The 23734-nt window shown below is 38.4% G+C and overlaps 1 protein-coding gene across 3 annotated transcripts in view; it reads right to left on the reverse strand.

Moving 5' to 3' along the window:
• The window catches only part of RTN4 (reticulon 4), a 42273-nt gene extending 19386 nt beyond the window's left edge, over positions 1–22887 (reverse strand). Inside the window, exons 1-3 of one of the 3 annotated variants that reach the window (XM_083350707.1) lie at positions 21875–22887; positions 8475–8531; positions 5177–7495 (exon numbers count right to left, since the gene is read on the reverse strand). In XM_083350707.1, the coding sequence (XP_083206833.1) occupies positions 5177–7495; positions 8475–8531; positions 21875–22388 (2890 nt within the window). In that variant the 5' untranslated portion in view covers positions 22389–22887. The remainder of the gene's footprint in view (positions 1–5176; positions 7496–8474; positions 8532–21874) is intronic. The other 2 variants (XM_083350704.1, XM_083350705.1) reach the window with 2 other exon arrangements.
• Between the last annotated feature and the right edge of the window lie 847 nt (positions 22888–23734).

The raw sequence follows: 23734 nt of genomic DNA on the forward strand, positions 1-23734 counted from the left end.
AAATCCATTAATTTGTACATGCATTCTGAAACAATGGAGGACACTTCTTGTAAACTTCTAGGTGATAACATCGTTTTAGACACCTGAAGAGTATTATCATAAACCCTCTTTGCAATCTTTTCAAGAATAAACATTTCCAATTCCTTCAATCATTCTTCATAACATTTCAATTTAAATCTCCTCATCATCTTTCTTTGACAACGTTCTGGTTTCTCTAAATCCTTTCTAAACTATGGTGCTCAAAGCGAGACAGAATACATGTTAGAATACAATAAAAGGGCTATATAAAGTAAATTAAAGTTTGTGAAATCTCTTTTGCTTTAAATATTTTAATAATATGTATAAAATATATTGTCTACTTGTAAACTATAGCAAACTGGAATTATAAAGTTTTAAATTATTATATTGCTGATCTTGGTCTATATTGCATTATATTTTTATGATTTACATTGTACTTAGATATTAAGTGCATTTCAAATAAAAATATTAAAACTATTTAACCCCACTGATGAACTCTAAACAAAGTTAAACATCTAATGATCTTGTAGCAACTAATAAGTAATTAATGAGTTCTTTATCCTTGCAAAGAAAAGCTGGCAATAACATTAATTAGAAGTGAGATCATGCTGATTTTTTTGTATTTTTGAACAAAATATAGTGCTTTATAAGCCAGGCTTCTATATCCTTGTGAGAGCTCTTTCTTCATTCTCTGTAATTATGATCTTAATAGCCCATTTTTAACTAGGGCAATGATATTCTCCAGCTAACAGTGATCCCTCCACATTTTAAATGCATTGTTCTACAAAACTGATATGCCCAGTTTATAGTAGACATAAAATTAGTTTCATTCAGGCAATATAAGCAAAATTTATTTGAAAATATAACTGGGTTTCAGGTTTCCATGGCTCAACATATAAGACAAGTTTTAAAAATAGCAATCCTCTTACTACATATATTAATGTTTTTGTTCTAAGAGCCTAATTGATACTTTTTAAATATTAATTAAGAAGGGCCTAAATTATACATTGGTACTGAAATGAATCTAACTGGTTGACATTTTTACTGAAGTAAAAAAAACATAGCTACCATTTTAACTAAAATTAACTGTGAAGATAATCTATTCTTTTTTCAAAAAGGCCAGAAGGATAATTATACAGTACGAAAGCTAAATATCAAGGCAAAATATAACACCTGGCAGCACATTTTGATCAATTAATCAGTTGAACTATCAGTTATCTTAAGAAAATTCATTACCAAAACTTAGAATAACTACTATTATAGACAAATGATACCTCAATTGTTCACATTTTTAAAATTATTTTAATTTTACAAGCTGCCTAGAGTCATATATTTGAGAAGGACGACTATATAAATCTAACAAATAAATGAATAATTTTTCTTTTCCAAGAATTAGCCATTTAATTGCCAAGTTTCGGGCACACAACTTCAGGATACTGTTCATTATAAAATTTTCAGATAATTGAAAATACTTTTTTTAAAGCACACATATGCACTTAACAGAAATCAGACATTAAAATGGTATTATGGAACAATGTAAAGAACCATTTCTGGTGAATTCACAGGACTTTTCACCTAATGCATATGCACCATAGGGTTTAGCAATGGAAAATTTTACATTGTGGCAAAAAAATCAACGCAACAACAGAAATAGGTAGAAGTCCCTGCTGAACAGGACCAGGTAAGGACTGTGCATAGACAAAATACCTTCAAAATACCTACAATAATTTCTTGAGGCAACTGGCCTACAGAGTAACACCTATGTTTTTTAAATATCAATACATCTTCTGAAAAACTTCTTTCTTATGGTTTTATTTTAATTAGAGTTTAATTCAAGTTTTTCCCCCTATATCTGCAGTATGCTACCCACTCTTGGTGAGATGGGCATAACAACAGCCTTTGGTTAGTTTCAGCACATTCAACAGTTGCAACCTTTTTGGATCAAGGAGACAATGACTACACTAATTCATGCCATTGTCATCTTCTGATTATACAATTGTAATTTGTTTTATATGGGCTGCCCTTGCCAAACCTACAGATAGTATAGAATGCAGCTGCCTCCTTATGGCTGATAGAAACCAGTATAACAAAGTGGTATTGATATTGTGAGGGGTGCACTGGTTGCAAATTAGTTCTAAGTCCAAGTTAAAGTGCAGGTAAAATCCTACAACATCCTTATGGCACCAATTGTAACTACGTCAAATTCTAGATAAATTTTGCAGCCCAATATATCATGCTAAAAAGACATGCTACATATTCTCACCCCCTGACCTTCTTTGGTTGCATTCCCCTTACCTTGGAATAGCTTGCCCAAAAGGTTAGGATGATTCCTCCTTCATTATTATTAAAAAAAACTAGTAGAGATTGAAGAGCATCCTTTTCCATATAGTCTTTGAAGGACACAGTGCTACATAAAGTTTAGTGACAGCCGACAGCAGAAGCCGCAGGGTGTATGTGTGTGAGAGCTAGTAGGTTGACCAATGTAATGCAATTCAGGAAAAACAGCATTCCCCCTAAAATTAAATTGGTTCCAACCTTTAGAAAGGCCATTAAAAGACAGCTATTTCAGGAGACCTTGTGGGGAAATTGTATGTTTTTTTTCTACATTAAGTTTTAATTTTCTCAAGGCAAATGAAATGGTCATAGTGGCATATTTTTCCTTTGTTTTCATTTTTACTGTTTTAATCCAGGTCACATGCTGAAGAGTTGTAGTATCTCAAATGAGCATGTTGTGTCTAAGGCAGGGGTTCCCAACCAGGGGCGCGAGACGATATTCCAGTGGGTGCAAAAACGTGGGTTTTCAAAATTACAGTGTATATGCATAATTCATTGCCGTTATTTTGAACTTTTGTAAGGGGTGTGAGAATATATCAGAAGTGTTCTAGGGGTGCAAGGTATAGAAAAGGTTGAGAACCACTGGTCTAAGGTATGTTGTTACTAATATTTAAAAAGTTGCATAAAATGTGTTTAAATAAAAATTTAAAAAACAGGACCTTGCCACACAGTAAACACTAGCACTTAGCACTTAGATTTATATAGTGCTTCATAGTGCTTTTCAGCTCTCTCTAAGCGGTTTTACAGAGTCAGCATATTGCCCCCAACAATCTGGGTCCTCATTTTACCAACTTCAGAAGGATAGAAGGCTGAGTCAACCTTGAGCCGCTCAGAATTGAACTCCTAGAATGAGCAGTGTTAGCCTGCAGTACTGCATTCTAACCATTGTGCCACCACGGCTCTTAATAGGGCACATGAAAATGCAGAACCTGTCCTATCTGTTCTCCTGAAAAGCTGTACATCAGCTGTGTCATGAGAATATTTCACCTTACTTGTTATGTGTAGTGAAATGGTATATGCATGTGTTTTAAAGATTTTTAAAGCCACCTGAAAGGATTTGTATTCTAAGAGTCAGGATATAGCTGGTTTTAATAACAGATGTAAAAGAGTACTTAACTTGATATTGTTTCACAGAATACCATACTGTGTAGCTGTGGTTTTCATTTTATATTGCTTAATGCTAAAATAGGTTCTGTCAGAATCCATTTATATCACATTCATAAAAGTATGTTTAAAATATTATCCCCCCATGGATTCTGCCATCTCCCAAGGAAGGAGGAGCGGATGTGGATTCAGCCTGCCTTAGGTTATTTCAAAGACCAAGGGAAACCTTTTGAACTGGGGGAACAAAGGGGAGGGTTAGGGAAGAAGGCATCTGTGGCCTGTGTCTCCATTTGAATCTGTAAAGGAAGAAGGCAATAACCATAAAGATTTGAAGTTCCCTTTTTCCCACGAAAGGGATGACATGAAGTAAAATGATGGGGGGCTGACCAAATGGAAGGGGGGTTGAACCGGGAACTCTTTATAAAGTTTCAATCTGTAAAACAATACCAAGTCCTGTCTTGTATTTCCACAACCAAGCATGTCCTAGTAAAAATTCCTTTTGGACTAGAACTGACTCCAAGTTTTTTGTTTTCCTAAGATTTGGATTGGGGTGGGTCCTGACAGGTTCTGAATTTCATGTTGGATGAGGAACCAAATAGCCAACAAAATAAAATGTGTAATGCCATCAATACAGCTTGAACAATTAGTCCAATAATGGTCAACCAATTCTACTCACATCTAAAAATGTCAAAAAGATGGTTGCTTCTTTAATTTATGGAATGATCATAATTCTACTGGAAAATATAAAATTAAAAAAGCTCCAGTTCTCAAACTTAATATAATGTATAATCCTCAGGATAACCATCTAAATTGCACATAAGCAAATACAAAGGAAAGAAGCTAAACCACCCTTCTTGTTAACTAAATTACCCTCTTGTTAGAAACAAATCACATATGGACTGTCAGGTACAATTATTCAAACCTCTTCCAAAATAAAATCTAATAGAAGCAAATTCTTGAACATAAGAAATGAACAAATAAGGCTTAAAAAGGCTAATCTTACTAAACCATCATATTTACCCTTTACTTGTAAAATGCCCAAAAGTTTCATTTTAGCTAAGCTTCAGTACTCTACTTTTTCTGTTTTCCAACTGTGAGGTACTTTTTCTGAAACAACACAACCAGGCCTGTATAAGTATGCCAGACAAAGCCACACTACCAATTTATATAAAGACCTTAACAATAGCTGTTTTAAATCTTTTTCCTTCTTATTCCAAACCAAGGGTCTTGCCTTTTGCACTGCTACTACATATCTTTTCTCTAATGAACTACTCAACATGATCTGAAAAATGGAAGAGCTAAACACACTATATAAAAATGAGATTGCAGTAAGTAGGCCAGAAGCTTCAATAATAAATAAAATGTAGTTGCATTTGAGCACTGCACTAACGCCCACCAGCATCTCAATAAATTCGTATTTAAAACTCACATAATTCCCTGTAAGAATATTGGAATTTCAGGTACCAGATTTCCCAGCCATTATACTCAAGCAGAATTCTGGAAGTTGGAAGCATGCAGAGAGAATCGAGCTGGGAAAAGTTCACAAAGACAGTTTAAGCTGCAGCATCTACTTTCTGTTATGATCAGAACAATGGCAAGCAAAGAACATAGTTGTTTTCTCAGAAGATTTGTATAATATGAATACACACACAACAGAAACATAACATGCAGAAGAAATGTAAATAGTTAATGATATGCAAAAGAAGTTAAAGCAAATTACCTGAAGGCTCACTCAGCTTTGATGAAAACATAGAAAGGGATTTCTCCTTTTCTTTAATAGAAACATCTTGGCTCTCAGCTTCCTTTCTCACACTGACTACTTTTTTCTCTGAGGGCAAAGGAGTAACATCAGTTGGGGGAAAATGCTCCCTGGCTGCTTCATGTACTTCTCTGTCCAGGTCTTCAGAGGATTTTTCTAAAGGAGGATCCTGCTCTTCAAATTTGATATGTATATTTTTTAGAGACAAATCCTGTGCTACTTCTTGGTAAGCAGGTGGTATCAGCTCAGCTTGAAGATTTTCATAAAGTTTTTTACTTTCATTCTCCTTTAATGTATCTTCGGTACTTCTCATCAGCTTGTCAACTTGACAAGGGACTGTGCTATCTGCCTCTGGAGAGGACTGTACAGGCAGCACAATTTTTTCTTTCACTATGGGTTCCTTAAAAACAGAAAACCCATCAGTATACACACCAAGTTCTTCCATATGATGCTGTGGAGTCTTTTCTTTCTTAACTAGATCTGCAGCCTCTGCTTCCAAACACCAAGTAGTTGGTTCAGTTTTTGAAGTTTCCAGTTGAGGCTGGAATGACTCCAAGTATGGTTCAGTAACAGAAGATTGTACTTCTTTATATGTCTCTTTCTGGCCTCCATTTGGTATAATATTGGTAGTTGTTTCAAATAATGATCCTTTCATAGCTTCTTCTTTCAGCACAAGATTAATTTCTGGTTGATCACTAAATGAATAGCTTTTGTCAGATGGCAATGAGGACCTTTCAGGATGCTCACTGTATTCCGGCACAGGTTGTGATATGTACTCCGTGATCTTCGCTTTCGAATAATCTGTGAACTCTGAAGATACTTTGGTCTCTTTAACTAAATCACATGCAATTGATATATATGAAGTATCTAAATCTTCTAGAGGTGGTTTACTCTCATTGTCAGGTTTCTTAGCAGCTTCAACTGTGACTTCTTTTGCCTGGAGTTTTGGTACATTTGTTGCTTCCTGATAAGATGGAGGCTTCTCAAATTTCTGTATTACTTTCTCATAATCATTCTCATATTCATCAGCAGATTCAAGAGGGGATATTTCAAGCTGCACAAGAGACCCTCCAACCACAGCAGAGTTTGCAGTTAATGGTGCTTCCATAACAATATCTGGTAAGACAGGGGATGGAGATGCTTCAGACCCTCCTTCAAAGGAAGGACAGAGCTGTACAGCAACATTCAAAGACTCTTGTGTTGACTCAGATGTTTGAACCAAATCAATCTTTGTTTCATAAGCAAGCTTGGGACTAATTACATCATGAAGTTCACTCTCAAAAGCTTCTTGAACCAAATCTGGAGTTAGACCTTCAGGGACATTAGTATCAGAGACCTTCTTCAACAAAATCTCTTCTTTCTTTGAATCAACTTTCTGCTCTTGGCCACTTGTCAAATCAATATGGGTACTGCCAAATTGGTCCATCATTTCTGCTATCTTTTTCTCATCTGTTTTATTTTCATATGTCTTTTCTTCTGTTAGAGAGAGAGATGTAATCATGTTGCTCTCAATTTTCTCTGAAGATTCAAATTCTGTACAAGTAATGTAAGACTGTGAAGATTCCTTTGAGGCCTCTGGAGTGTTGGGGAAAGAAATATCTTCATTGCTGCTTTCATTCTCTTTTTCAGTGACTTTGTGGGCAGGCAGAGCCTTAGCTTCCTCAACGTATTTGTCTGCAATACTTCCTAATTTATCCTCATTCTCAGATACATCCTTAAAATCATTACTAACCCAGGAGAGTTCAAAAGGCTTTAAATCTGCATATTCATCTCTTGAATAATGATTATCAACTAAAGTTATATTTTCACCATGATCATAGATAGCATGCTTCCCCTCTTCAAGACACTCTTTTTTATCTTGCTCTACAAATAATTCAATAGGTGATTCTAGAGACAAATCCTGTTGGCATATGGATAATTCTTCTGTATCAGGAATTCTTTTAGCATCCAATGGTTCCTTAGTCTGAAATAGGCAGAATGAATGATCCCCGGCATATGAAGATTTTACATTTGCAAATTCATTGTCATCATCTGCAAGGAATGGGTTTTGTGCAGTTTGGGTAGTAAGTTTAAACACACCACTTCCAATTTGACTGTAACTATGTTTTGCAGATAGTTCATCTGATAATGTATCAAGAGCTGCATACTCTTTAAAAGGATTGACTGAAAGAGTAGAGAGGGAGGGAAGAGAAGCAGTAGCATCAAGAGAGGCAGCAGCAAAATCTTCTTGCCTGGCTGAGCATGCATGACCCAGTTGTTCTTGCAAGTCCATACCTTTGTCTGTGGCCGTGGACAGAAAGGACAGTTAGCAGCAATGCAAGTAACCTCAAAAGTTAAAGCAATGCTAATGACATGTTCCAAAACAATGGCTAGCCCAAATCTTATTGTAGAATGATTAACAGAAAAAGCATGCAAGATTAAGAAAATAGAATCAAAGTTAATGAAGCTGTGAACACTATGCAAAATAATAAAACCCTGGAAGAATTCAGAATAGTACTAAGTGTACAAGCTTCATAACACAGACATGAGTAGTGGTTCTCCTTTCTCTTAATCCTCCCCCTTTTTTAAAAAAAAGTTACCAATATATAAATACTATCTCTGAACAATAATTCAGAGACTGGCTAGTGGCTACAGACAAACATTTCTTTTTTCCTCCCCTGCTTTTTCTGTTATGTGCATTACATTAGCTATGTTCAGTACTAATCAGCTTCAGGGGAAATCTTATTCAGCATTAACCAGAGTAAGTACTAACAATATGAAAAGTAAACCCTAGGAAAAAGAAAATTAATGCTAGGGAAATGGAAGAAAACACAAGCCTGTAGCCTATTTCCAGTTCTAAAAACTGATAACCATTACACTTGTACTAGTCCATATAACATGTCTGATAAAAGGGGAGAAAAAACTTATTACAATTATAGTAACAAGCAGTACTAACACTAATACGTCATTACTTCTACATAATTAATGCTAACTATGTCAGCAACAGGAACTACATTAAAAACAGTTTATCAGCACCTAAATCATCTTGTAGAGAAGGGTCCAAGAATTCACAAAGTGTGGTTTGAATTTAAAAGCATTCACTCTGAATTTGTATTTTATGTCATTAAAAAAACAAAGTTATGTTTATTAAATTTACAAGATTTAACATTCTTGGATCCAAACCAAATTTTAGTAAATACACAAAGATGCTATTAGTGGGAAGGGAATACAAAGGACACTGGGCGTACTCTAATGCAAAAGGCTAGCTGAAATGACTTGCCTGCAGAAGAATGCATCAGAGGTTCAGATGCAACAGGAAGAGCAAAAAGTGTCTCATCTGAAAAACAAATACAGTATGACCTCAGCAGAAATAAGTATGGGAAGCAAAATATTTTTCAAAAAAAGAAATAAGGGAAGGAAATATTCAGTTTACAATCTTTTAACAGATCTTTTTCACAAGAGAAATGAAGGAAAAATATGAATATGGAAGTTACATACTATGTCTCCAGTTCTGTACTACAAACAACATCTTTATAGCAGATGGAAGTGTAAATGATATCAATTATATAAGAGGGAGATCTGGGATCACCAGTCAGGTAGAACTCTCACAAAGCACATTACATTAAACAAAATCAAATGTAAGCATTTTTAGAGCATCTAGTGACTTCACAAATGCAAATAAATATTTCAGTTCCTTTTATCAGTCACAAGGAGTTTTATGGGATGGAGTTGTATGTGCCTCTGGTAAGAGATGAGGACTCCTTTTACTAGCCTTCTACCTTTTCCAATTAATATGTAAATAACGTATTAAATAATAATTGTATCTCTGGTAAAATTAAATACCATACTGAATTTAGCAATGCAAAAATTTTAGGAATAACTGTGTTATTGAACAATCAAGAATGTTAATATAAAGTCATGAAACTGCAAGATACGCAAAATGCAATAAGCTAGATTGAAATTTCATATCTGTAATGATAAATCCTTTTTCTTCTTTCACAAATCTAGCAAGTTCTGGCTGCATTTTCATTTAATTCAACATTTCAATATTTAGTAGTATACAATAATACTGAAGGATTCACACTGAATCAAATAGTAAAACAACATCAATTCAGATACTGAAAAGAAAAATCAGTTTCCCCCCAGCTTTTAGTTCACATCTTTGAACAATTCTGACAAGCAACTATTTCACAAATAGAAAACTGAAGAAATACAAGAGTGCATACTAGTTTGGATAAATCAGTGCAGTCCTTTGACTGTGTCAAAGCAGCTTCAATTTTCCAAATCAATTTTTTTTAAAAATATACATATATAAAAGCTCTTCCACAGTATCAAATCAATTTAGACAGATTTGATTCAATCCAACTACTCAATTTTATTTGGAAAGTCAAACCCATTCATATACTGTATTTAACTGAACTGTCTTCTTTCTAATCCAAGAATAGATACTAGAGGTATATAGATATAAAACAGAAATGCTTCGGATTTGGTATGGGCACCTCACCATGCCTTTCATGAGTTCCTTGGAGAAGTGTACCATTCAGACCACAAAAGGCATGACCTGTGTTGGATCCGATTACTACATTGCTTTATGCTTTCCAAGATACACCTGTTAACTATTTGTGTTAAGGTAAAATAAATTTGATCTTTAAAAACTATTTAGAAAGTGAGCAAACCAGACCATTTTAAGTGAGGCAATGCACATTATTGCTGAATACCAATAAAGGTAGACAGCTAACATGAGCCCACTAAGTACTTTTGTAAATGGTTTGCTGCCAGAAGTTAGTACAAGTAAAATACCTGAAGATCTCTGCAGTGCGGTGGAAACAGAAAAAAATGAAGGGGCTACTGGCAGATCATTTTATGCAGTTATAAGTGCTCATAACTGCAGGCATATATCTGCTGGGAGTGTTGTGGCAAGGGACCCAAACATAATGTAGAGGAAATTCCTTTTGAACATTATTTTGGTATTTAATATTCAATTGGAAGGTTTGGCTACATGTTCGCTATTGGATTTTGGACTGCTGCACATTAACTCCTGTATCCCTGAAGGTTATACACATGATAAAAGGTTCAACAATCTTATATGGGCTGCAGCAAGTGAGAATACAATTGACATAGTAATTAATTTGAACAAATGGCATGTCAGTGACTGCTTCTAGAAGCTGAAAGCTCTCAGTCATTACAAGCATTACAGGTAGTCCTCAACCTATCACAATTAGAACCAGAACTTCCATCACTAAGCAATATGGTTAAGTGAGTCATTCTGAATCATTACCTTGGAAACCAAACAAGCCATATTTGAGATGGAGTGCCTTTTTTAGTCCAGTGTGGCAGAAATCTGTGGTCCTCTGTGAAATGAAGGGCTACTACTGCATAAGTAGAGAAGTTACACTGGCAGTATTTCCTTTTGTGAATACTGGCAGTATTCTTAAAGCAGCTGCCTGGTTGCATAGGTTAAGTCTCATCGTTCTCACGCAATTCTAGGCCAACTAGGACAATCCTTTGCACTGCGGATGAATGCTACAAGTGGTGCTAGAAAATGTGATCAGGCAAGTGTTGTGGGTGGTGGGAGTGTGGATGGCGGGAATGGCAGCAGAAGTAAATTTGGCCTGAATATTTATCACACAACCAGGGGATGCTGCAACATTTTTTCAGCAGTTTTCACACTTACAATTTCGAATGGTCACTGAATAGTTGCTGAACAAATGCATGCTAAGCAAGAACTAAGTGTAACTGGTTTTTTTCTATATTGTGTTACTTTGAATATTATGGTTTTAGTTTTTAATGTATTTCCAAGGTCAATTTTGACTTTTGTAGTACCAGATGATATGAGGCTATAACATAAAAATATTTTTATTGGTTATGAATTTAAGTAAATCTTATTGCCAATAGCTAGACAAGAAAGGCTAACCTAATGGGTATCAGAAAAGAGATAGGTACCACCACTCCAACTATATAATTCAAGGAGTAGAGAAACACACAAATGTTGCTCCATTATTGCAGTAGAAAATTGCTCTTTTTTATTCTCTAAACATTTACATTTTTGTTTCTGCTTATAGATATTTCATTCATCTCCACAGATTCTGAACTAAAATATTTTTTACTCTTACACATATTATGTGCTACTTCGTTTAGAAAAGCATCTGAAAAACATTTGTTTTAAAAAATAAATATTTCTCTATGTCATTAATGGTTTATGTTATATTGAACACTCCTTCATATATAACATTCTGTACAATACACATCTAAAATATCAGCTCTTATTTTGGAATTTTCCCTCAACTTCTAAAAACCAAATTTTATTTAGCCTTTGATTTCTTAATATTTAATTAAGCAAAGGAACTAATTCTAGTTTTATTCTGAGCAGCCATCCCTACACTTATTCAACAGAAGGATCTGATAGTGAAAATAAAGAAGCACATTATGAAATGATTTTTAAATAAATGTGATTAAGGCACATGTGACTTATAGTCCTTCCTTAGGCAGTGACTCCAGATGAGTGACTAAGGGCCATTGACTTTGTCAGTCCTAGGAAGAATGATAAATCACTCTGAAAATCTTGCCAATAAAACTCAGTCAGCAATAACTTGGAGTCCACCCCTCAAGTTGCTAAGTAATTTATCATTAGAATAAAATATTACCATTTGTATGGCTTGAAAATATATACAAAACATGTCTACATACAGACTTTATTACTTTATATTACTGTGTAAATTTTTATAGTTTTAACTACTGTATTACTACAAGAAAGTTTTTGAAGAAATACAAACCAAGAAGCAGTTAGACAGAATGTTGGGAATAGCTGGTAAGCATTATATATCAATTAGACCAGTGATTCTCACCTTTTCTATACCACAGACCTCCTTTAAATACCTTTTGTTGTCACAGTTCCCCCCTCCCAAGACTTAACTCAAGATTTAAATCACAACATTTCTTCAAGCCTTCAAAGACCTCCTGTGATGACATCATGCCCCACAGGGGTCCCAGACCACAGGTTGAGAACCACTGGAGTAGACCACTGTTGAGAGAAATACACATAAAAAACTTGTCTTTCTACATTCATATTTCTTTGAATTTTGCAAATCAGTTTGCCAATTAAAAAGGGAAGAATACCTGGACAAAAGTGCAAACAAGCATGAATATATACTAAAAATATACCCAAATGAACTGCATCCACAAATGTTGCAAAATTAAATGGGTTATACAGAACTGCAAATATAAACTAGTATCATAGAATGTGCAAAAGCAAATTTTAATGAATTCGTATTTCAAAAAAACCCACCATAAATGATTTACCAAAATGAGAAATTAAAAGAAACCTACAACAGGTAAATTTCCCAAAACTTAATCTACAAATTTTAACAGATTTTCATTCGACAGGTTTTTGCACTGTTGTAGTATCATGTGCAATTTAAATAGGATCAATTCCCCAAAGGAAGATATTCCCAAAATATTGTTTCAGAATCACTAATAGATCAGAGAAAAGGTACTATTTCACATTAAAAATGAAAAAGCTTTAAGTAAGTAAGAAGATATTTAAAATATTTATTGGTGCTATCATTATGTCTCTTCTTCAGCCCAAACAAAATCAACTCAGAAGTATAGGCAAATTGTGACAGGCGTGCAACTTGCCATGATGATCTACTTGCTAGGAATGAAATCTTGTTAGCTGCCTAAATATACTACTGGGCAAGCAAATCACCCAGTCAAAAGTCTTCAGCTTCCAAGGATAAGCGTTCATCATCAAAAATTGGATCTCAGCATATCCTCCTATGAAAACATTTCCCTCAGTTTCAAAATGATCTCTTCCTTCCACAAGACTCTCATTTTCTGACACTGAGGAAGCTACCCTCAGGAGCAGGACAAATGTCTAATTCCAGGTCTTGTCCAAATGTCTTAGTGCGTTTATGGGCATCTGCAACCCAACCATCTTTATTTCAGTGGAAGAGGTTTGGTTTTTTTTGAAATCAGCAGCTCAATCACTGAACAAGGACTTTTTATACCTAACAGGCAGACCACCAGTTGTTGACAATAGGAGAGCATACAAGTTTTGCTATCGTATATTATTACTCTCCTGAAATAAATCAGAAAACATTCGCTTTCTACTTTCATATACTATTTATTGGCAAATTGGGCATTCTTGCCATTGTTTTACGTAAAAGCTAGTTTTATTGTATACTTTTACAGCATTTGGAATGTTTTCCCACTAAAGGTGAGAGGACAATGCGCTCCTCCCTTCTTCTTTTGCTTAGAAAGCTCCCTTCTTCCTGTTTGTTCACTCTGCTTATGAGTGGCTAATTGTTTCCTCTTTCCAGAGTCCTAGCTATAGTTTGAGGAACAGGGTGAAAAACAAAATGCTGCAAATTTCTTTAATGAAGTATATTCACTGGAGGAATGTGTGCTCATAAAAAATCTTATTACATGTAATTAGCTTCTCCCACAGGACTTAATAATGGTTATGTTGTAAACTTATATACTTCTTGTGGAGAGGAAGGAACTCAAAAGATTAACTTTGGTGTTTATGTCAGTAGCACTACATGACACAGTATCAAACTGTGATTTCCCCCTAATTTTAGACATTGTTGCAACACTATATGAACTTGCATTCTGAACCAACAGATTTCAAGAGAAGTTGCTTGCTTTAAGAAATCATTGGGAATATACCTAAGAAGTGGCAAGAAGTTGCATAAATTTAAATATTACTACAGCATAATATAGTTGCTACAGAAACTGATGTAATGGTTCATTTGTGTATGAGAAATATCAAAACTGTTGTTAGTTGCGAAGTCGTGTCCGACCCATCGCGACCCTATGGACAACGTTCCTCCAGGCTTTCCTGTCCTCTACCATCTTCTGGAGTCCATTTAAGCTCACGCCTACTGCTTCAGTAACTCCATCCAGCCACCTCATTCTCTGTCGTAGCCTTCTTCTATTGCCCTCAATCTTTCCCAGCATTAGGCTCTTCTCCAGTGAGTCCTTCCTTCTCATTAGATGGCCAAAGTATTTGAGTTTTAGCTTCAGAATCTGGCCTTCTAAAGAGCAGTCAGGGTTGATCTCCTCTAGGACTGACCAGTTTGATCGCCTTGCAATCCAAGGGACTCGCAGGAGTCTTCTCCAGCACCAGAGTTCAAAGGCCTCAATTCTTTGGCGCTCAGCCTTTTTCATGATCCAGCTTTCACTGCCATACATTGCAACTGGGAAGACCATAGCCTTGACTATACACACTTTTGTTGACAGGGTGATGTCTCTGCTTTTTAGAATATCAAAATAGTATTTTTTTAAAAAAATGCAAAGTATGAGGCAATTTAGGAAGAGCTATTCTGCTCACCCTAATTATACAATGCATTGTCAATAATTATAGATTTAATGCAGGGGAGCATTGTAACAATTTTGAAAGATGACTAAAGAGATAATCTTGGAAATATGTATATTTTGCTGAGTTATTGAAGCTTCCGTATGTGACTATTCTACCATACCCACAATTTAGGGAAATACTGATCTTATTTTATGCCTTCTTGTACTGTAATTTGTAAAGCTCATTACATATTATATCCTAGAGAATGTGAGACTGATACAACTGGCAAATTGCCATGTAAATTTCATGAAGTGTTATTTAGGGAAAATTAACATTATCTTTCAAGTGATACAAAATGAAGGTTAAGGTTGGATACAATGTTCAAAATAAGTGTTCGGTTACACATTTATAAGCATTATATTAAATCATATTAACTAACAAATGTCTAAAGAACTCTATTAAAAATATAAAAGTACAAACTTCTGTGTCTATCCATAAACCTAATTTACAAGGACTGATCTTAGATTTACTGTCTCCAAGTACTATGCATAATAAATACAATGTTAACTCTGTACTAGAATTTCATATTTATATATAACAGTCAATAATTTTGTCCAAAAAGGGAGACTCTTAGAACATATAAAGTACCATTTTTCTGTCCATCCCTATTATGCCAAGATTAGATACAGGGCATAGAAAAACTGTTGTATATTCTAACAAATGTGTTTAGTGTAGCCAAGAAGTGATATTTGGAATTCTTGAGTGTAATCCTTTATTAAAGTTATCAATGAAGCCGTAAGACAGCAGTGTAATGTTGTTTTTAAAATGATTTCTCTAATTCTTTCCATAAAGATGGCTAGAGAAATATATTCATTTAATATTATTCATGATGAACATCCTGCAATTATCTTTCACATAAAACTTCCACTCTTGCAAACATTTACATTATCGTAAAAGAGAGCTTTAAAATAAGCCTACAAATATTTATTACTCCATTTGACTAGCCATTACAGAAAAAATATTGTGTAATTTGGAAAATTTCAATGAAAATTTCAAATCTGGGACTGTAAAATTTGCAATGAAAAGTTAGAAGTTAGAACTCTTATATAATATTTAATTTTACACTTACACTATATTTATTAAATAAGCATATAAATCTTTTCAATGGCTTTTGGGATAGGGTCCCAACCCAAAAGACTGGAATGCTATGATAAAACTCAAAAAAATCTTCAACAAAATATTAGGTTTCTTCTTGCTTTTTCATCTATTTTGGAGACATCCAGTGTTTGGTAATGTTAATGTTGTGCCATATTTTTTCCACTTGTTGTTGACTGTCTTCACTGTGTTCCATAGTATATCCAATGCCTTGGAAATATTTTTGTACCATTCTCCTGACTGATACTTTTCAACAAAGAGATCCCTTTGATGCTTTCTAAGCTCTTTACAGACCATGGCTTTTGCTGTAATTGCTGAATAAATATCGGAAAAATCCTAGTAGAACCACTGAAGTTTATATGGGCTTGATCAGATTCTCTTTAATTGATGGCAGGTGTGCTGCCTATTTTACTTCAGTTTGAATGAGATTGGTTAATTCCGAACACAGCCAGATCCCTACTTCTAAGGTGAGGGGGGGGAGGAGGAGGAAGGAATCACATTATTGTAAATTTATTTTTATTTTCCCCTAAAAGACGTTAAGTTTTTCAATTGTACTGTACAATTTATGTTATATTAAAAGTGGAAAATTTCTGAAATGATTTATCTTCCTCTAATTTTTTTTACCTCTCAGAAACCTCACATTTTAACGTGGTGCGTAGACTTTTTATATATACTATATATAGTAGCAAATAGACATGCATTTGATGGAAAACCAAAATAACAATAAATGGTATAAACTAAACAAAAGTAGTAGAAACTGAGTCTACCTCCATAAATGTAAAAGAAAAAAAAAGAATGAATTTTGGAGGTTCGGGAAAAACATACAGATCTCAGGCTGTCATTCTCCCTGTACATAGAATCGTTCAGGGATACCTTGGAAAGACAGCCTTGTCAGAAAGTCAAGTGAAACAGTTCATTTTGAAAATATTTCAATCAGGAATACATTGAGAAATTCTGTGAGATTATGAGGTTGAAGCTTTCAAACAAGGGTTAAAAATATCCTGTAAAAGAAGCTCCTCTTGGGATTAATTTTCTAGAAACTGGAGCTTCAGCTTTGCATCCTCAGGAACAAATGAAAGGAAGTAAGCAAAGCTTGACCCATATGGCTATGAGGGATTCTCAATAGCAAGCTCTATACACAAATATCTAGAAAATATTATCAAGACAACAATTAGAATCAAATTCTTTACAGATTCGAGGGCTAGTCTGCATATTTGCTATCAACCATTGAAAGACCAGTACAAAATTCATATGGATTTGTATAGTAATAACTATTTTGGCATTGTGGACATTATATATATCAAGGGAAAAAAATCCTCACCTAAACACTCAAAGTTGATACAGAAACGTTCAACTGTCCCCAGGAGGATACAGTCTTATGAGAGCAGAGCACCTATGTTATCCAACACATTGAATTTGCTAGTTAGCCATTAAAGTCTTCAAGAGAATGAAAGCTTTTCCCTCCAAAGCTATTCCAAGATTACTAGTATTGTTTTTCACTACATTGCAAGTTATACTTCCAAATATTTGTTAATAAACTAAAAGAATATTTTCTATTTGCTCTGAATTTGAAATAGCTTGTTTTCTCTTACACTTTTGTTCCCAGAATATCTCATCCTAATGCATTCACAAAATAACATAAGATTTATCCTAACAAACTGTTCCATCATAATGAAAATATGACTCATAAAAAGCATTAGCTCAAATCCCTAATTTTAAATGTAAAGGGGAAGTGTAATAAAATGATCTGACCAAAATTGTACAAAGGGAAGCCTGTTGTATGATAGACTTAATCCTGACTGATAGTTGTAACTGACAACTGAGAAGCTGTATAAGCATGCTTCTATCTTCATTTAAATCAAGGTGAGTGTGACTATTTGTCTCAGCAAGGGACACCTGGTCAAAGTTATCTGAAATCTAAGATGGATTATGCCTGATGAATACCTAATACTTGAACAGGTGACCACTGAAAAATACAAGGGTGGAGGCTAAATAGAGAAGTAAAATATAATCTTAGCATATTAAGTTTGAGTTTGACCCTGTATCTTTGGATGATGTGGACAGGATTATGCGCAGACTGAGCACTACAACCTGTTTACTGGACTCATGTCCCTCCTGGCTAGTTTCGGCCGCCGGGGAGGTGACAAGGGGCTGGCTCCAGGCAGTTGTCAAAGCTTCATTGACAGAGGGTGTCTTCCCCTCCGCCTTAAAAGAGGCAGTGGTGAGGCCCCTCCTCAAGAAGCCTGCCTTGGACCCGGCCTCGTTGAATAACTATCGTCCTGTCTCCAACCTTCGCTTTGTAGCGAAGGTTGTTGAGTGTTGTGGCGCGTCAGCTTCCACAATTCCTGGATGAAGTGGACTATCTGGACCCATACCAGTCCGGTTTCAGACCCAGTTACAGCACGGAAACGGCATTGGTCGCACTGGTAGATGATCTCTGGCGGGCCTGGGACAGGGGCTGTTCCGCTGTCCTGTTCCTACTTGACCTCTCAGCGGCTTTTGATACCATTGACCATGGTATCTTGCTGCGACGGCTCGAGGGGTTGGGAGTGGGAGGCACTGCCGTTCGCAGTTTGTATTGGCAGGGGGGCAGAGATCTACCCTGAGGCCCCTTTCCTGTGGGGTACCTCAGGGGTCAGTTCTCTCCCACCTCCTGTTTAACATCTATATGAAGCCGCTGGGTGAGATCATTCGTGGTTTTGGGGTGAGGTATCACCAATATGCGGATGATACCCAGTTGTTCATCTCCACCCCAAACCAACCCAGTGATGCCCTTGACGTGATGTCCCGGTGCCTGGAGGCGGTACGGGTCTGGATGGGAAGGAACAGGCTCAGGCTCAACCCCTCCAAGACCGAGTGGCTGTGGATACCGGCATCTCGTATTGTCCAACATGTTCCATCTCTTTTGATGGGGGGGAGGTATTGCCCCCCTCAGAAAGGGCTCGCAACTTGGGTGTCCTCCTGGATTCACGGCTTAATTTGGAAGAACATTTAACTGCTGTGACCAGGGGGGCCTTTTCACAGGTTCACCTGGTGCGCCAGTTGCGCCCCTTTTTGGACCGAGATGCCCTATGCACGGTCACCCATGCCCTTGTCACTTCTCGCCTGGATTACTGTAATGCTCTCTACATGGGGCTGCCCTTGAAGTACACCTGGAGGCTTCAGCTGGTGCAAAATGTGGCTACGCAGGTACTTATGGGAGTTCCTCGATACTCCCATGTTACTCCACTCCTGCGCGAGCTTCATTGGCTTCTGGTTGTCCTCCGGGTACGATTCAAGGTGCTAGTAATTACTGTTAAAGCCCTACATGGCTTAGGCCTGGGGTATTTGCGAGACCACCTGCTGCCATTGTCAACCTCCCATCGCCCAGTTTGCTCCCACGGAGTCAGCCTCCTCAGAGTTCCGTCGGTTAAGCAATGCCGGCTGGCGACCCCTAGGGGGAGAGCCTTCTCTGTGGGCACGCCGACCCTCTGGAATGAGTTGCCTCCGGAGCTGCAGATGGCCCCTGACCTTCGGTCCTTTCGCCGTGACCTGAAGACATGGATGTTTCAACAATCGGGCCTGGACTGACTATGGTTTTAAATTTAGTTTTATGGGGTTAAATTACTATGTACTGAACATATCTACTGTTTAATTCTTTTTAAAATTTCGTATTTTCATGTTTTTTTAGCTTTTATTGTTGTGAGCCGCCCTGAGTCCTTAGGGAGAAGGGAAGCATATAAATATAATAAATCAATCAAATCAAAAGCCATTTATATACTATTTCCAAGAAATTACATGGATATGAAATTACGATCAAAGGAAATATTTTGCCTAATCGTTTGACTTATAAATTTCACACACAGCTCAAAAAAGTTGCCATTCTGTTAAGCAGCTAAAGAATCTGACAACTTCCATCCATATTGTGCAAATACAGATTTTTATTCAGTTTTCCATTGACTATATAGAAAAATCTGCAACAAATATTTATGTTATCAGTATATTTGCTACTGTGTTTCATTTCAGGTTGTCAAGTTTATAACTAAGAGAAGTTAATTTCATTTGTTTGAGATTTTAATAACTATAGTGCTATACTATACATAGTATACCTTGAAAACTGAACTTTGAAACAAGTATTTTGCAATTATATGATTTCTGATCATTAAGACATTCTAACCAAAAACATATGTAAAACATCAGGTATTTGTCTATCATTTTTAAAATGCCCTTGGAATGGCTGAACATTACATTTTAGGCTATTATTAAATAGCTATTAATTCTTGCTCAATTTAATTGCTAGTATTTAACACTTATCTTGGAAGTTTCTTCCATTTGTTAATAGTGTCACAGTATGATATGCTTTTTGATGTTCATGTGTACATATTTACATTCTATTTTGTATAGTTTTCTAATTAAATTTGCTAATGCAAAAGCATCTTTTAAAGAAGCAAACAGAAAATACTGCGTAGTGGTCTGTTTAGGGCCAAGACAATGACAAAAAATGGGCTAATTTACTAGCTTTTTATATAGAAAGGGAAGTTTTCATTCCAAATGCTGCTTGCTATAGGAGAATTAGAGCCATCATTCATTGATTCTTAATCCAGTGTATGCGCAGAGAAGGCGGGCTTTCAGTAACAATAGTCTGGTGAAGCCTGAAGCTTCGGTCGCCTGCAAAAGCTTCCCCCTTGCAGAGCTACATACAGTAGCCTACACAGGACAGTAGGGAGTTCACATACAGACTCTTAAAAAAAGAAAAGTTTTCTAGAATCTAGAAAGATCATCTAATCCAAGGGTGAGGGGGGGGAAGGAGAAATAAGAATTAAAAAAAGAATGGGGGGGGCGATTCAGCCTTTTTCATTTGCGACCATTAAAATGGTTAAGCATCAAAAGGTCAGAGGGGGAAAAAAAAGCAATTACTCCACCTTCCCTCTTTGTGAACATTCCTCCAGCATGCTGCATTATTACATCACTGTGGCAGACAGAACTAGTCCTATAACATCATTATTTTCTGCAACGCTGACATATACATTCCTGAAGACTGCATACATTATCTCTGGCAGGAAAAAAAACGTTAAAAGACTCTAGACACAAAGGAAACGCTGCCATTTGGTGTAACAAATAACAAGAATTACAACAGCCTCTAACTATACTTCAAGCAGAACAGTAACATATACCAGCAAATCCTCCCTTGCATCAATCAGACTGCTTTGACAAAGCACACTGCATGCCCACCAAGTCTCCTGCCACACCCATCTTCTCACTGCAGAATCTCCACAATACAAACCTTGATACACTTCCGGCAAATCATCTACAAACCTCACAACGCCCTATCCAAATTCCAACATTCCTTTTTTTTTTTAAAAAAAAAAAAAAAGGTCTCTTCTCCTTCTCAGAGGATCCTTTCCTAGGCAATTAGGAAATTAGGTAACTAGGACCCACTTCCAATTTCTACTAATTCCTTGCACGGTCAACAAGCTTAAACCACATCCTAACAACTACTTGAAACCACCACCACCACCCCAAAAAAAAAACCTTTACGCCCACAAAGCATGCTTCCCTTTTTTTTTCCCTTTCCTTTCAGATCTCTTATCTTTCTCCACTTCTTAAACCCTTTTCTGAATCACGCTGCTAGCCAACCCCCCCCCTCAATTTATAAGCTGCTTTGCCCAGTTGGGCTGACGGCGACGATCCCCTCTGCCCCAACAACACAAAGAAAAGGGTCCTTTCCGAAGACCACCTCCCCCGATACTCACATCCCCGGCCATTTTCTTTCGAAGTCGTTTATTCCCACCGCACGTACTTCAGGGCCTTGGAAAGCCACGCCAACTGACTGGGTCCCCGCCCTGTACGCGCACACAGACACACACACACAAACACACACACACACACACTTTGGCCTCCAACGCCTTACGCCAGCGTTTCCCAACCTTAGGAACTTGAAGATGCGTGGACTTCAACTCCCAGAATTCCCCAGCCAGCATAGCTGGCTGGGGAATTCTGGGAGTTGAAGTCCACGCATCTTAAGTTCCTAAGGTTGGGAAACGCTGCCTTACGCGACCATCCCTTCATCACAAAGCCCCCAGCCACGCCCCTCGGACATCTTCCGGGAATGCTTTTTCCGTGCTGGCGCTCCTCCAGATACGTTGGCTGCCTTTCTCAGCGGGGCTAGACGGGGCTGGGCGATGCCGAAAAAGGGGCGCCAGCCTCCGGAAGCCGCCTCTGGATCGCTCCGCTCGCCCTCCACTCACCGGGAGAGGCTGGGGCGGCGCCCTTCTCGGCGACCGAGGGCTCCTCTCGCTTGGGCGGCGGCGGCGGGGCGCTCCGGGGAGGGACGGCGGGTGCGCGGGGCTCTTCCCAATGCGGCGGCGGCGGCGGGGCGCTGCGCGGCGGCTCCCTCTCCTTCTCCCCCGTAGGGACGCCCGCGGCGGCGGCGGCAGGGCTGGTGGAGACGACGGGGGGAGCGGCCCAAGCGGGCTGGGGAAACGGGGGCGGCCTGGGCGGCTGCTCCCCCGAGGCGCCGCGATCCCCCAGCGGTGGGGAGGAAGTCGGGGCCGGCGGCGCAGAGGCGGGCTTCCTCTCCCTCACTTCCAGCTGCTCGTCATCCAGCTCTTCGTCGTCGTCGTCCTCCTCGTCCTCCTCTTCTTCGTTCTCCGGGTCCCTCACAAACTGGTACTGGAAAAGGGGCTGCTGCGGTTGCCGCCGGTCCTGCTCTGGGGCGGCCGTGGTAGAAGAGATCAAGGGGGATTGGTCCGGGTCGTCCATGCTGGTCTCCTCCGGGCTCTTTGCTCAGGAACAATGAGCGAGCGATAACAACTGCCCAGCGATGATAATAATAAAAAGAAAAAGAAAAAGCAGAGGGAGGAAAGGGTTGGAGCTTGGCGCGCGAGGATGGGCGGAGGCGAAGGAGGAGAGAGCCAGGCAAGGCGGGCGGCTGCGCAGCCACCGCCGCTGGGAGAGATGCTGCTGCTGCTGCTGCTGCGACGCCGCGGGAGAAGAGAGCGAGCCGCGCCAAACACGCCGCCGCCGCCTCCTCCACGCCCTACTGAGTCACCGAAGGCGGTTACAGGCGCGCGCGCAAAGTTGCAAGTTCTGCGCGAGGCGCGGAGAACGCACGCCCGGTTCCCTTCGCCCCACCCTCTCTGCCGGACTCCAGCCTATCCGAACAAAGAAAGATAACCGGTGGGCCAATGGGAGGAGAGAACTGCTGTTCCTGGAGGAGGAAGCCCTGCCCGCTTTTCTTCTCTAGTGTATTACTTGGCAAAGAAAAAGCGGTTGGGGCTGGGCGAGATGAGGGTAGCGTTGCTGGTAGGATATAAAGATAAGGTGGAAGACGGAAGTTCGGAGCCAGGCTCGGAAGGGTTCTACGCGCTCACAGTTGCACGCGGGGTGGGGGGGAGTGGGGGGGGGCAGGAAGAATTTGGAGACTGCACGTGCAAGCCAGGGCCAGCTGTATTCATTTGCAATTTTGCCATCACTGCTGAGTGCTTCACGAGGTGCCATAAAGCTAAAGGATTTCGTATATACATGCACATTCACAGTTAACACCATACTGCAGAGTCACGCTTGAACAATAAAATTTACGACTCGGATGTAACGCTGTGCGGTGTCGTAGTGTACAGGTAGTCCTTGACTTATGACCACAATTGAGCCCAACGTTTATTTTGCTAAGTGTGACATTTGTTAAGTGAGCTTTGTCCCATTTTACAACTCTTCTTGCCACAGTTGCTAAGTGAATCACTGCAGTTAAGTTAGTAACATGTTTAAGTGAACTAGCTTCCCCACTGAGTGCTTGTCAGAAGACCACAAAAGGTAATCATCATGTAACCCCAGGACTGCAACGGTCATAAATATGAGTCAGTTGCCAGGTCTCTGAATTTTGATCACGTGACCATGGGGATACTGCAAAGGTCAGTAAGTGTGGAAATGGTCATAAGTGCCTTTTTTCAGTGCCCTTGCTTTGTAACTGAACAGTCACTAAATGAGCTGTTGTAAGTCAAGGGCTTGTAGTTACTGTGACGGAGGCTGCATGCTGATGGGCAAATATAATTATTAAAATTTAGGGAAGATAAACATATGTGAGAGTGGTGGACTCCCCTTAGATCAGGGTT

The sequence above is a fragment of the Vipera ursinii genome (genome assembly GCF_947247035.1).
Source record: "Vipera ursinii genome assembly, chromosome: 1".
In the NCBI taxonomy this organism is placed as follows: domain Eukaryota; kingdom Metazoa; phylum Chordata; class Lepidosauria; order Squamata; family Viperidae; genus Vipera; species Vipera ursinii.